The sequence below is a fragment of the Lepidochelys kempii genome, chromosome 7 (genome assembly GCF_965140265.1).
Source record: "Lepidochelys kempii isolate rLepKem1 chromosome 7, rLepKem1.hap2, whole genome shotgun sequence".
NCBI classification, from domain to species: Eukaryota; Metazoa; Chordata; order Testudines; family Cheloniidae; genus Lepidochelys; species Lepidochelys kempii.
In genome coordinates this window covers 31,432,361-31,444,833 of record NC_133262.1, presented here as the reverse complement: position 1 = coordinate 31,444,833, position 12,473 = coordinate 31,432,361, and the positions used below count along the sequence as shown (strand labels likewise).

The following is a 12,473-nucleotide window of genomic DNA, read 5'->3' as shown; positions in this document are numbered from 1 at the left end:
GACCTAGGAAGCTGATTGCATGTGGAAATTTCAGGCTTGGCATTCAAAGGGTGTGTGAATGGAATGCAGAGGTAGAGGGAAGGGGCAATGCCTGCATTTCCCAAACCACACATTAGGAAGGGCCTTGTCTGGGAAGAAATGGATTCCAGCTGACTCCTACATCAAGGGGTAGGGGTAAGCGGAGGAGGTCTTTACAGACAACCCTTCCCACCCCTCCTAACCCTGCTGCTACTAGCATGATGCATCAATTGCAGATGACTGAAGGGCTGTATGTATCCCCAGCTGAGGTGTGGTGCAGACAGTTGTGATGCAAGGGAGCTGCTTCCTTCAGCTACAAGCAGTTGTGTCAGCGTTGACCTGCCAGGAATGCACTGGGTTCAATGTCTGCCTCACTGTTGTGCACACGTGCACACCTCACCGTGGGAGGTAGTGCCTCAGTGACAGCCAGTGCTGCTGCTGTATGAAGCAGTCCTTGATCTAATAGAAGGGTGGGGAGGGAGGGAGGGCGGGACTGCCCCATCTCCAAACCTCAAACTCTAAAGCTTTAGCCTTGTATGGAGAAATAAGAACAAAAAGATGAAGAGACTTGCCTAAAGTCTCACAAGCAGTTGAGAAAAGAACCTAGGAGTCCTGGTGCTTCCAGTGCCTTACTAGAACTGCTAGGTCTCCCTAAGCTGGGGTTAGAGCCCAGGAGCCCTGAATCCCAGCCTCCCTTCTTCTAACCCACTGGATCCCACTCTCCTTCCAGAGCAGGGGTTAGAGCCCAGGAGCCCTGAATCCCAGCTGCACTACTTGATTAGATTCTCCAGTATTTCTTCAGTCACCCTCCCATTCCCCAGAAGGCTTTTGTCTAGGTTTCTCTCCACACCAGGACGGGAGGTTCTGCATATTGCATGCAGGCTTCCTATTAGCCTAAGTGCTGTGTATGGATCTAGGACAGTATAGAGCCCATACTCTCCTGCTATTCAACAACTCCCTGTTGAAATCACCTATTGGTGAAGCAGAAAGGCAACTGAAGGAACATAATATACTTGAAGATGCAAGTAATTCCGACAGTGCCTCTGGCTCCATGGCTCCTGCCATCAGTGTCACCCTCTCACATTAGTGCTGTGTATAGATGCCGCATCTGCTATCTGTCATGTTCAAAGGTTAACCCCTTGGCAGCTTGAATCAGCTCTTCTATCAAAGCCTCTCATGCGTAAATGCAAGGAACTGAGAGGGCGCTGCTGGAGAAGTTAAGTTGGCAGCAGGTATGAGAGGCAGGTTTCAAGAGGGCTTGTGAGTCACGTATGTGCAGTGGTGAGACTGTGCCACGGGGATTCTGTGCCTGTTTGGGGGTGGAAAGGAACTTTTGTGTCTTGTTGTCTCTGAAATTGTCTTTGACTTTTCTCAGTGTTTAATTGCAAAAAGAGTGGACATTAAAACATTCTGTGCGTCTTTCCCTGTGCTGGGAATGATACTTGGTGTCTTTCCCTCATGGCTGCCATCCAGGGAAAGGAATGCGATTTACTCCACACGCTGTAGTGTTGGTACAGTCTTAACTCTGATGTGCGTATTCAGTGCTGTTTGTTGTAGTTCTGATTCCCCCACCAAAGTCTGACTGTAACTGTTAGAAGCTCTTCAGAGCAAGGAGCATCTTCTTGTTGTGTCTGTACAGCGCCTGGCACCTTGGGGTCCCATCCATGACTGGGGCTTCTTGGGGCTCCCACCATCCTGCTACTGTTAGTCAGACGCCTGTGTTCTTGCCAAGAAGTTTTCTGAGGACACGCTTGTATTCGTATGTGTCTGAGGTGTGGACAGGTGAAGATTCTAGGCTGTCTCCTCCATTTGGTCTCTAGAAACCTGATTACAGTTTTAACTATTGAAGTTGGAGTGACTCCTAATTGCACCAGTGTGAATGAGCAAAGGCTGGTCCTGTAGCTTTATCCTGTTGTCTGTTAAATCACTTAACTGTGGAGTGCTGGAAGGTTAAAGTTAAGATTGTGTGGGACAGGGTGGGAGTTTATTCTCCCCAATTCTTTAAGGGCTTTAATGAGGAGAATATTGTTTAACTGACATTGTTAGAGGCTGTTGATGGTGATGGTTTGTATTGTAGCAACCCCAGTCATGGACCAGAATCCCTTTGTGGTAGGCACTGTACAAAAAAACCAAACTTTTTGGCTTGAGGGCCACATCGGGTTTCCAAAATTGTATGGAGGGCTGGTTAGGGGAGGTTGTGTTTCCCCAAACAGCCAGGCGTGGCCCCACCCCCCCCACCCCCCCGGCTTCTCGCCCACGACGGCTCCCCTGGGACTTCTACCCCATCCCCCACTCCCTGACCCCCCTCCTGCCACCCAATCCAACCCCCCACCATTCCTAACTTGCCCCCTGGGATCTCTGCCCCATCCAACCCCCTGTTCCCTGCATTCTGACCACCCCGACCCCTATCCACATCCCTGACCACCACTCCCCCCCCAACTCCCCTGCCCTCTGTCCAACCCCCCCTGCTCCCCGCCCCCTTACCGCGCTGCCTGGAGCACCGGTGGCTGGCGGCACTACAGCCGCACCGCCCAGAGCACCGGCTCAGGCCGCGGCTCGACAACTGCTCTGCCCGGCTGCCCAGAGCGTTGCGGCGTGGTGCGCTGAGGCTGCAGGGGAGAGGGAACAGCAGGGGAGGGGCCTGGGGCTAGCCGGCTGGGCAGGAGGGTCCCTCGGGCTGTAGTTTGCCCACCTCTGCCCTAGGCTAAGGCTTGTGATAATAGATCCAGGACTCCCGGAGTCCTGGCTCCCAGCTCTCCTGCTCTAACCCACTAGACCCTGCTCCCAGAGCTGGGGAAAGAACCTGGGTGTCCTGGCTTTCAGCCCCTTGCTTTAACTGGTAGGTCCCCCTCCCCCTCCTGGAGCTGGAGAAGGAACCCAGGAGTTCTGGCTCCCAGCCCCTTGCTCTAACTGTTCTCCCACAGCCCTTACATACTGCATGCTTCACCAGAAAATAAACCCACCAAGCTAGGGAATTACTGAATTTTGAGCCGCCTTCCTTGTAACATCAGGTTGTTGATGGGATGGGGCTGCTGTGCCAAGGGCTTGGGGCTGTTGGTTGTGAGCTGAGTAATGCTGTAACCTAGCTCTTGACTTCCTCGTGGCCAGTGAGGAGCTCTCCTCCCCACTCCCCTCAGATTCTGTGGCAGCCCGGGTGCATTGTGTTGACTTAACCATCTTGCCTCTGTGTTCCCCAGCCTGTGGCTTGGCCGCTGTACAAGGATTTCACAAAAAGGGCGTGTGCACACGGATGTGATGGGCTAGGAGCCACCCACTAAGGGAGGTGGAGGTGGCCCATCGCTGCATTCTACCCTAATCTCCCCCTGCCCCCACACTGCTCTCATTTGGCAGCATTTGGTTCCCTTTTGAACTCTGTAGTAAGAGCTGCCCCTGATCTGTTCATCTTGCTTAGGGGCTTGCAGGCCACCTGGTGCAGGTAAAGCATTAACTTCATACTCTCTTTTTCAGGCTGAGCATTTCCTCCTCACACTCACTGACTGAAGAGCCCTGCCCATTGCAACCAAGGGTGGGGCAGGCAGCTTCCTGTGGGGGAAGAATCCTGCGTTGCTGTAACTCCGTCCTTCCCCCAGCCTAAGGACAGTTCTCCTCCCACTTGGCCCAATGGGAAGAAGTGCTAGTGGGTTATGGTGGAAGTTTGCCTTCCTCCCTTAATGGATCTTGGGACTCCGATCCAGACAACACCCTGAAGCTCTCGGTAATCCCAGTGCTTCTGCTACCTGTGGTGCTGCTTAGGGAAGTTGTGGAGTTAGCCTGAAACTGATGAATTGCAAAACAGGCCGGGCTCTGGGTTAGCAATCAGGGAGATTGCGAAAGGTGTGGCTTGCTCAGGTATCGAAGGCGGAGTCCCATTGCCGGTTGGTGGGGGAAGTGGCTTGCCTGGGCTGTTCCTGTACTTTGCTCCTTCTGAAGAGTTTCACTTCGGCTGCTGCTGTTTGTTACTACATTGCTTCACCGCTTCAGAAGAGGGATTGCAGAGGCTAACGAGGAGAGATGAGACAGGTCTGTTCCGTGGGGTGCCTCTTCCCACAGACACACTAGGAATAAGTTGGAGTTATTTCCCCTCTCTTCCCAGCTGGCTGAAGTGATATAAATGAGGGGGGAGAGACATTTCCATTTGGGGTCCGGAATGGAGAGCCAATGAGATACAGCGTCTGCCCTTCCAGACTACAGACGCTACAGAGAAGGCGCTTACGCCAGCGTTGCTGAGATTGTGTGAAGGGAGGGGGAGAAGACTGCTTTTGATGAGCAGAGGGAGCATGTACACAAGGCCCATGGCTGGAGTAAGTGTTCAGGACGTGATCCTGAGACGAACGGGAGAGAGATGATCAAAGAGCTGGGTCTTGGGTTTGGGGAGGCAGGGGGGTTGGGTTTGTTGGGAGCCTTAGAGTTCAGCCGTTGGCTTCAGAGCCGAAGCCTGCTGAAGAATCACGGGTGTCCTCTCTCTATAGCCCGTGCAGTAGGTTGGTACGTTGCCTTCCTCTGAAACAGGCCATACATGCGATACCTACCCCTGCGTGTGTCGTCTCAGTCGGGTCTGAGCTTGTTCAGCGGCCACACAGCTGTCTGCCTCCCTCCCAGGCCAAGTCAGTGCTTAATTAGGTGTGCCCGCCTCCCAGGAGTGTTGGGAGTTGCACTTCCTCTGCAGCCCCAGGTCACAGGTAGTGGCTCACCGAAGCCAGAGCAGTGCTGTGCCAGGCACCGGGATTTCAGCCTCTGGCTTTTGGGAAATGACCCCAGATAGGGAATTTATGTGGGAGGGTATTCCCCAGACCTCTGTGCATCAAGGAACAATGAGACTTAACAAACAAGCTTTTCCTTAACATCTTAGCAAGCACTTGGAGATAGCCCCAATCCCCTAGTGGCTGAGCTTGTGGACCGGGGTGCCCTGGTGGCCTTTCTCATGCTCTGCTTGTCCAGCCAGAATAACAGCACGGCTTTCCCCATTCAGTGCCCAGCGTTCCACGCTGCCACACCCTGGGGCGGATGCTTGCCCAGGGCCTGCAGCTCTGGTTATAAAAGCTGTGCAGAAACCCTGGAAGTTCAGGATTATCGTTTGCATACAGTTACCCAGCATGCATTTCCAGTCAGCAACTACTTCCTGGCAGCTCTAGTGTCAGACTCCAAGAGTGCATAGAGCCATTGAAGACCTTGATTTTAAAACGTACACCTCTCACAGAGACTGATGGTAAACTCTTCTTGCTGTGAAATGGAGAGCAAGCACCTCTGACTGTATAGCTCCGATAAACTGGGGTAGGGCAGGGGAATGAAAGCTACGTGGAGATAAGGGATGTTTGCTTTCCTTGCTCCCAGGCAGCCACAGCCTAGAATCTCCTTCAGAAATGGTAGCAGTCTTATACTTTGGAGATTCTCAGGGGAAAAGCACTATAGAAAGGCAAAGGGGTCCCTTAAGCAGCCTCTGCCCCAGTGCGGGAGGTGTGGTGGTGGAGATTCAGCCATAGGAAGATGAAGTGTCCTTGTGCAAGTCAAACTGCAGGTTGTAGAGGAAAGCTGGGAATGAGCGTTCCTAGTCCTGGGTCCCAGCCTCCCTAGTGCCAACTACCGGACCCAGCTCTTCTCCCAGAGTTGAAAACAGAATCCAGGAATCCTGGCTGTATCCCTCCTGCTTTACCAGTTACGTGCACACCTTTCTATATCTGAGGTTACTTTTTAGGGGAAGCTCTTCCGTGCTCTCTGTAGCTCACTGCTTCTCTCCATTACATGCTGGGGGCAGAGGCTTGCATGTCCTCCTGCTTTGTGGATGTGGTGTCGTGTCAGGTAACTTGCTTTAGGACAGGAGTGGGCAAACTTTTTGGCCCGAGGGCCACATTGGGGAATAGAGATTGTATGGCGGGCCATGAATGCTCACAAAATTGGGGTTGGGGTGTGTGAGGGGGAGTGGGGATGGGGATGAGGATGAGGAGTTTGGGGTGTGTGAGGGGGAGTGGGGATGAGGATGAGGAGTTTGGGGTGTAGGAGGGTGCTCTGGGCTGGGATTAAGGGGTTTGGAGAGCGGGAGGGGGATCAGGGCTGGGGAAGGGGGTTGGGACATGGGGAGAGGCTCAGGGGTGAAGGCTCCGAGCAGCGCTTACCTAAAGTGGCTCCCGGAAGCAGTGGCATATCCCGTCTCCAGCTCCTACGCGGAAGTACAGCCAGGTGGCTCTGCACGCTGCCCCATCTTCAGGCACTGCCCCTGAAGCTCCCATTGGAGCACCGGAGGGGGCCATTGGAGCACGGAGGAGCCGGAGTGAGGACATGCCGCGTGGTGTGGCCCCAACCCTGTGCCCCTGTTTTGCTGAAGCGCCAGAGCAGGGCCGAGCCACACGGTGCGGCCCCTGACCCAGTGCCCCAGCTGGAGTGCTGGAGCGGAGCCGAGCCGCATGGTGCAGCCCCTGACCCAGTGCCCCGGAGCGCGGCCAGCTTAAAATAGGCCGGATCCAGCCCATGGGCTGTAGTTTGCCCACCACTGCTTTAGAGCCTTTCATCCCATGTGGGTGGCATCAGAATCTCAACCCTGATGATGAGCCACTTTGCAGTGTGTCTGCCACTGGTTCAGCGGCCAGGCTCCCCTCCTTCCAAACACCCTGTTGTGCTCTCCCTGCCCTGCGCTTGCTGACATGCCATGTGCCTCCCTAAGAAGAGAGCTGTTGCTGTGGAAACTAGCTCTCTGAACCACTTCCAAAGGGGCCTGCCTGGTGGGCTTCGAGGAGATGGAAGTTGGTTGGCTGGTTACTGGCTGCTACTCTATATGACATCTTTGATCCTGTATAATTGAGTGAGTTCAGCTCCCCGAGTGATCCCACTGCAAACTGATTGCTGAAACAGTGCAGATTAGGTTGGATAATTATGTGTACTGCAGTAGCACCAGGAGCTCCAGTTATGTACCATTGTGCTAGGCACTGTACAAACACAGAACAAAGGGACGGTCCTTGCTCCAAAGAGCTTCCAATCTAAGCAGAAGAGGAAAGGTGACAAGGGGATACAGGGAGGCCAATGGGGGAGTACAAGGAAATGATGAGACAGTATTTTTTAGCCAGCTAGTGATCGGTAACTACTAAGGGTCACAACATACAGTGGATGGAGCTATGGAATCTATGAATCCCCTCTGCCTTCCAAAGTCACTTTGTCCATGCTTCCCCCAAATACTAAGCTTTAACCAGACTTTTTGTGGAAAATTCTTTATGGGCACATGGACTATTGAGGTAATGGCCCTTTGTGGCTCTCATATCTCACTTCTATTTCTGGGAGGTGTCCAATGAAGGAAGTCGTATTAGCTCTTCCATAGGGATTGGCCTCCCATCCAATGAGGATCCAGCCCAGTGCTGGAGAGGCTGTGTTACTAGTGATGCCACCTTTCAAATAAGGCCTAAAACTGAGGTGCTGACCACAGACATCCATGATCTGTATTGCAAGGAGTTTGGGTGGTAATCCCAGTATCCTGGCCAATCCCCAGTTTGCGTTATTTTAATCTGCCTCTCTAGCTGATATCTAATTGTAACTCAATATCTTTTTGTCCAAAACTGCTTAGTAATAAACAGCTACCATGCCTCATCTCAGAGGTGGCTGTGTTCCAGTGGTGTGTGATTTTTTTTTTTTTATTATTGAAATCTAAGATATTATTGCTAGCAGCTGTCTATTGGGCCACCTGCTAGAAGAACAAATACCAGAGCACTAAGGCACAGGAATTGGGAATTGCCAGTCTGGATCAAACCCAAAGTCCATCTAGCCCATTATCCTGACTAACAGCGGCCAACACCAGCTGCTTCAGAGGATGGTGTAAGAAATCCACCATGGGGAGATGTGGGGTAATCTTCCCCCATATATGTATGGCTCAGCCTGGTCTATAATAGACCAACAGAGATCAGCTCAAGCCCTGAAGCATGAGGTTTAATATCCCTCCCCAAATTTTTATCATTTGTTATGACGACTCCTGTTTCCTCTCCCTTCTGTGCTTGGTTCCATAGCTGAACTTGGGATGTTTTTAACACGCTCTGCAAATAGTAGCACATACATCCTGCAGGATCTCAGCTGCTCCGGCATGTGGCATTTCAAGGGATCTGTCACTAGTCAGTGCCATGACTGAGTGTGAGAACTTTCCTGACTGAGCATCCTCTAGCTAGATGACCCCAGTGAAACCTCTCACAGGAGGCTGCTATAGGCAACCTGATTGGCTAATGGAATCTACATACATCCCTATGAAGAGGGAAGGGGATCTCAAAGAGATGGGCAGCTCCTCTGAGATCTTTAAAAATAATCATCCCTAGCTCTTCTATAGTTCTTTTTCATCAGTAGATCTCAAAGCGCTTTACAAAGGACATCAGGGTCATTACTGACTGATGGGAAGCTGAGGGATAGGGAGGGGCAGTGACTTGCCCCAGAATCATCCAGCAGGCCAGCGGCTAAGCCAGGAATAGACCTGAGTCCCAGAGTGGTGTTCTATCCATTAGGTAACACTGCCTCCCACAACTTCTTCCTCATGGAGCAACGAAAGCAGCAAAGGTGTTGATAGTTCAAGCTCTGCTCAGCAGCTGCAGCAGGTTACTGTTTGACTGTTTGCCCCATGGAAAATGAATCAGGCCCTTGATCCTTATGGGAGGGGATTCCATGTCCCAGATGCCCCAGGAGAACTGGCCCTGCTGCTGACCCCTCTGCAGAGGGGGTAGAATAGGCCCTTTCAGAATCAGGGCAGAGGGGCCAGGACTTCCTCTTACCTACAAGGAAATCAAATAGACCAGCACTCATTTCACTGTAAAACAAGCTTGCTGAAATGGGAGCTTTTCCACAGCCAGTAGTTTAATTAGATGTGTCTGGAGTTACAACAGGAGCTTGGTGTGTTTCTTAGAGTGCAGCACAGGGTCAGCTGGAAGGTAAAATGGAGACTCAGGGAAGGAGCAGTGCTGTGAGCCTGTTTGAAGAAGTAAATGGTGCTGGCCTCCTGCGGAGAGACCTGGGGGCCAAGGGGAGTCATAGCGAGAATGTTAAGCTGTTCTTGGCAAACAGCTTCCCAGCAAGCTCCCAGAAGAGCAGCTTAGATTTAGACTGTTTGCAGACAGGGGCTGATCTGGGGATCAGTAACAGCACTCGAGCAACTCCAAACCCAGCATGGCTCCTTACCCAGGCAATGTTACTCCAGGCATGAAACACCTTGGCTCTGGGGTCATGTCAGATAGGAGGAGACTTGTGAGGCAGGGACATCCCAGCAAAGAGAACATGAATTCAGCTACTGCCCAGAATTGGGAGCACATAGCCTGGGTTTGGAGGTGGGAGTGGGGTAGTTCTCTCCTTGTTACAATCTGTCCCAGCGCAGGAAATGATCCCATATGCCAGAGGGGAAGCGTTAGACAGTGGACAGGGGAATCTTGCCATGGTTGGGGTGCAGTTCTCAAGGCTGCAGCAGGCAGGAGAATCTTGTTTGTCATGGGCCCCAGTTTAAACATAGAGCTGTTTTGCTCTTGAACTTGTAATGCGGACAGCTCAAACCTCCTGTTCAGACCTAGAGGCCTGCTGGGTGGATTATTTTTGCTGTGCCTTGTATTAAACTGGTCTCTCCTTCCCATTAGCTTCCCACGCTAAAGGCTGTGATGAACGCATGGAGGCTTAAAGAACGCCCTTGCAGAGCAGAGGGTAGGCAAGCAAGGAGCACAGTACCTCTGTTTTTCCTAAAAGGCCAGCTTCATGGAATAGCTAGAACAAGCTGCCTCTGCGGAGTCACCTCTGTGAGGCATGGGTTCATGGCATGCTTTGCTGTTAGTTTGTCACACGGGGCTCTGATGCCAAGGACTCCTGCGGCTGGCCTGACCTTGGGAAGCTGGAATCTGCGTGGAGTGGAGAAAGATAGATTCTTCTGTTTGTTGGATTTGGAGATGGAAGAGATGTGGCTCTTGCTTCTGCCACGATTCCCATTTATCCTGGAGAATAGGAATATCCTGGGTTATAGTAGCAAATGCTGAAAAGGGAAAAGTTTTAGAACAGAGATGAACCTTCTCGTGCTTCAGGGCTTAAGCTAACCTCTAACCATTGGGGACTTTTCCAGGGGCCAGGTCTTCCCCTAACACCTACTATTAGGTTCTTGCGCCATTGGCTGAAACGTTCAACAGAGCTTGGGACCAGGTTTGGGTCTGATCCCAGCTGACCTCTCCTTGGCTCCATTTCACTTTGGTGCTCGAATATCCAAGCTCACTGGCTTTGGGGAACTGTGTGTATCTGAGTGCTCATAGACAGGAGTTGGAACATTTCTTATAAATAGATCCAAAGGCCACTCCCCTGTGCATCACACCCAGGCATGCTCAGCTCAAGCAAGAAGATAATGGGCTCCATGCAGAAAGTATCAACTAAACATCTCTTCCCTAAGCTATGCAGGAGGTCGGACTGGATGATCACAGTGGTGCATTCAGGCCTGAAAATCTCTGAATCTGTAGGAAGAGAGGTGACTCTCTCTTCCTTGATTTTTCAGATTGGCAGGCAGTCTTTTCCCCATGCTTGGCGTAGCCCCATTGTGCTAGGCATTGTACACACAGCTGCGATGGTTTCTGTCCCAAAGAGCATGCGGCCTGAAGACAAGCCAAAGAGTTGGGGGGAAAGGGATGCAGCATATAAGCAAAGTGATCCATGATAGTAGATGTCATGTCACGATGAGGGGTGTTTGTCTGTGTGTGCTAGAGGGGAACTAATAAGGACAATGAAGGGTGGCTGAGGCTAGCAGGGTAGAGCCCGTGAGGCAGTAGGGACGCTTTCATTGTATTTTAAATTCTGGACACTCATCGTCATTCCTCAGGCCGTTTTAACTCTGTGCCAACCTCTGAGGTGTAATGCAGCAGCTGTTGTAACGGTTCCCAGCAGTGCTGTACAACAGATGCATGATGGGGAAGAGGGACGCTGTTCCCAGCAAACTGCAGGGGAGTTCAGGAGGTAGAGCTGGGTTCAGGTTGACTTAACACCCCTGTCCTCGTAGAAAGTGGCATACAATCTTCCACGATTGGCAGTCCTGATCTGCTCACAATCTTACGCCTCTTTGGGAAGACAGCATCTCAGGCAGGGCTTTGTTCCTGAACGCTGTGCTGATGCCTTGTGCCGAGTAATGGGATGGGGAAAGTCACCCACAGCCCCCTGCATTTGTCCACCCAAATAACTGACCTGGTGTGGCCAATCTTGAGACCCTACAGCCTGTGCAGGTGATGGTTGAGCACCCGCTGTCCATGCCTAGTGAAAGCACATCCTCGCCTGGCACAGAGGGGTTAAGGTTCTCTTTGGCTTTCCCTCTGCTTGGTATTCCCCCTCCCTCCTTCCTTGTCAGGGCATGAATTATAGATGAGCAATGCAGCAGCTCCTTGTTAGCATAGTGGCTCACCTGCCGAGGCGGAGCCTGGAGAGCCAAGGCCCACAATGTCCTTGAAGAGCCAGACCCGAACAGTGCAGGAACCCAGAGGGAAGGGTGTGTGTGCTGTCTAAACAAATGTTCTCAGCCTATGTTTTCACACTGTGGAGCCAGCATCCCTGGGTCGAATGGGGGCACAGAGTGGTACCTGGCTTCCAAACACCTTGGGGGCAAAGGGGACCCTCATTTCCATCTGTATCTTACCTCCCCTGATTTGGGTGTCCCTGTAGACAAACAGCTGCATTTCTGCTCTCTCCGAAAACTTTGAGCGCTAGATCGCTAGTGGGCAGTATTGTGTGGCCAAAGAGGTGTTTTGGGGGCTTGTATCCTAGCCTGACCCTGCTGCACTGAGCTTGGTGTTGCTGGCTGGTGATTTGTTCTGGGGAGTGGCAGCTGAGGAAAACATCCCCAGCAGATGCAGAGCTGAAACAAGCCTGACTGCCCTTGGGTATCATTTGGAGGAGGCCTAACGTGGTAATTTTTTTTAAGTCCAGAAGCAACTCTATACGCAAAGCAAACTTCACCTCAGCTGATTCTTCTGAACTTGAGAAGAATCTCACTCCCCTCCTCCCCACTGTGGGGTAGGAACGGTAGTCTAGTGGGTAGGGGGCTGGACTAAAGCTCAGGACAGCTGCGTTCCATTCTTGGTTCAGCCACAGACTCCCTGTATTTCTTTGTATTACCATAGTGGCCAAGGAGCTCCTGTCGCAGACTGGGACCCCCATTATCCTAGGTGCTGTACAAACACACAACAGAAAGATGGTCCCTGCACCAAAGAGCTACGGTGCCTTGTTGCCTCAGTTTTCCCCACAGGTAAAATGGGGGTAACCCTTCCCTATCCCACCGGAGGAGTGAGTCCATAAATGATTGTGAGGCACTCACATACTACAGAGATACAGGCCTGAATGATGAAATTAAAGTAATTGCCCCTTATACTGAGTCTGAAAGCCGTGTGGGGCAGGGACTGTGTCTTTGTGCTGTGTCTGTATAGCACAATGCACAGTGGGATCCTGTCCATGACTGGGGCTCCTAGGCACGCCTGCAATACCAGTAACTGTGGAGA

At 51.9% G+C, this 12,473-nt stretch overlaps 1 protein-coding gene across 13 annotated transcripts in view; it reads left to right on the top strand.

Moving 5' to 3' along the window:
• MARK2 (microtubule affinity regulating kinase 2) overlaps nucleotides 1-12,473 on the top strand; it is a 102,616-nt gene that overhangs the window by 57,249 nt on the left and 32,894 nt on the right. Inside the window, exon 2 of one of the 13 annotated variants that reach the window (XM_073351791.1) lies at nucleotides 3,487-3,733. The exons of 10 other annotated variants lie outside the window; for them this stretch is intronic. Coding sequence is in view for 2 of the 3 variants with exons in the window: in XM_073351785.1 (XP_073207886.1) it covers nucleotides 4,281-4,319 (39 nt within the window). In the remaining variant the exon portion in view is untranslated. 2 more of the 13 variants (XM_073351788.1, XM_073351785.1) reach the window with 2 other exon arrangements.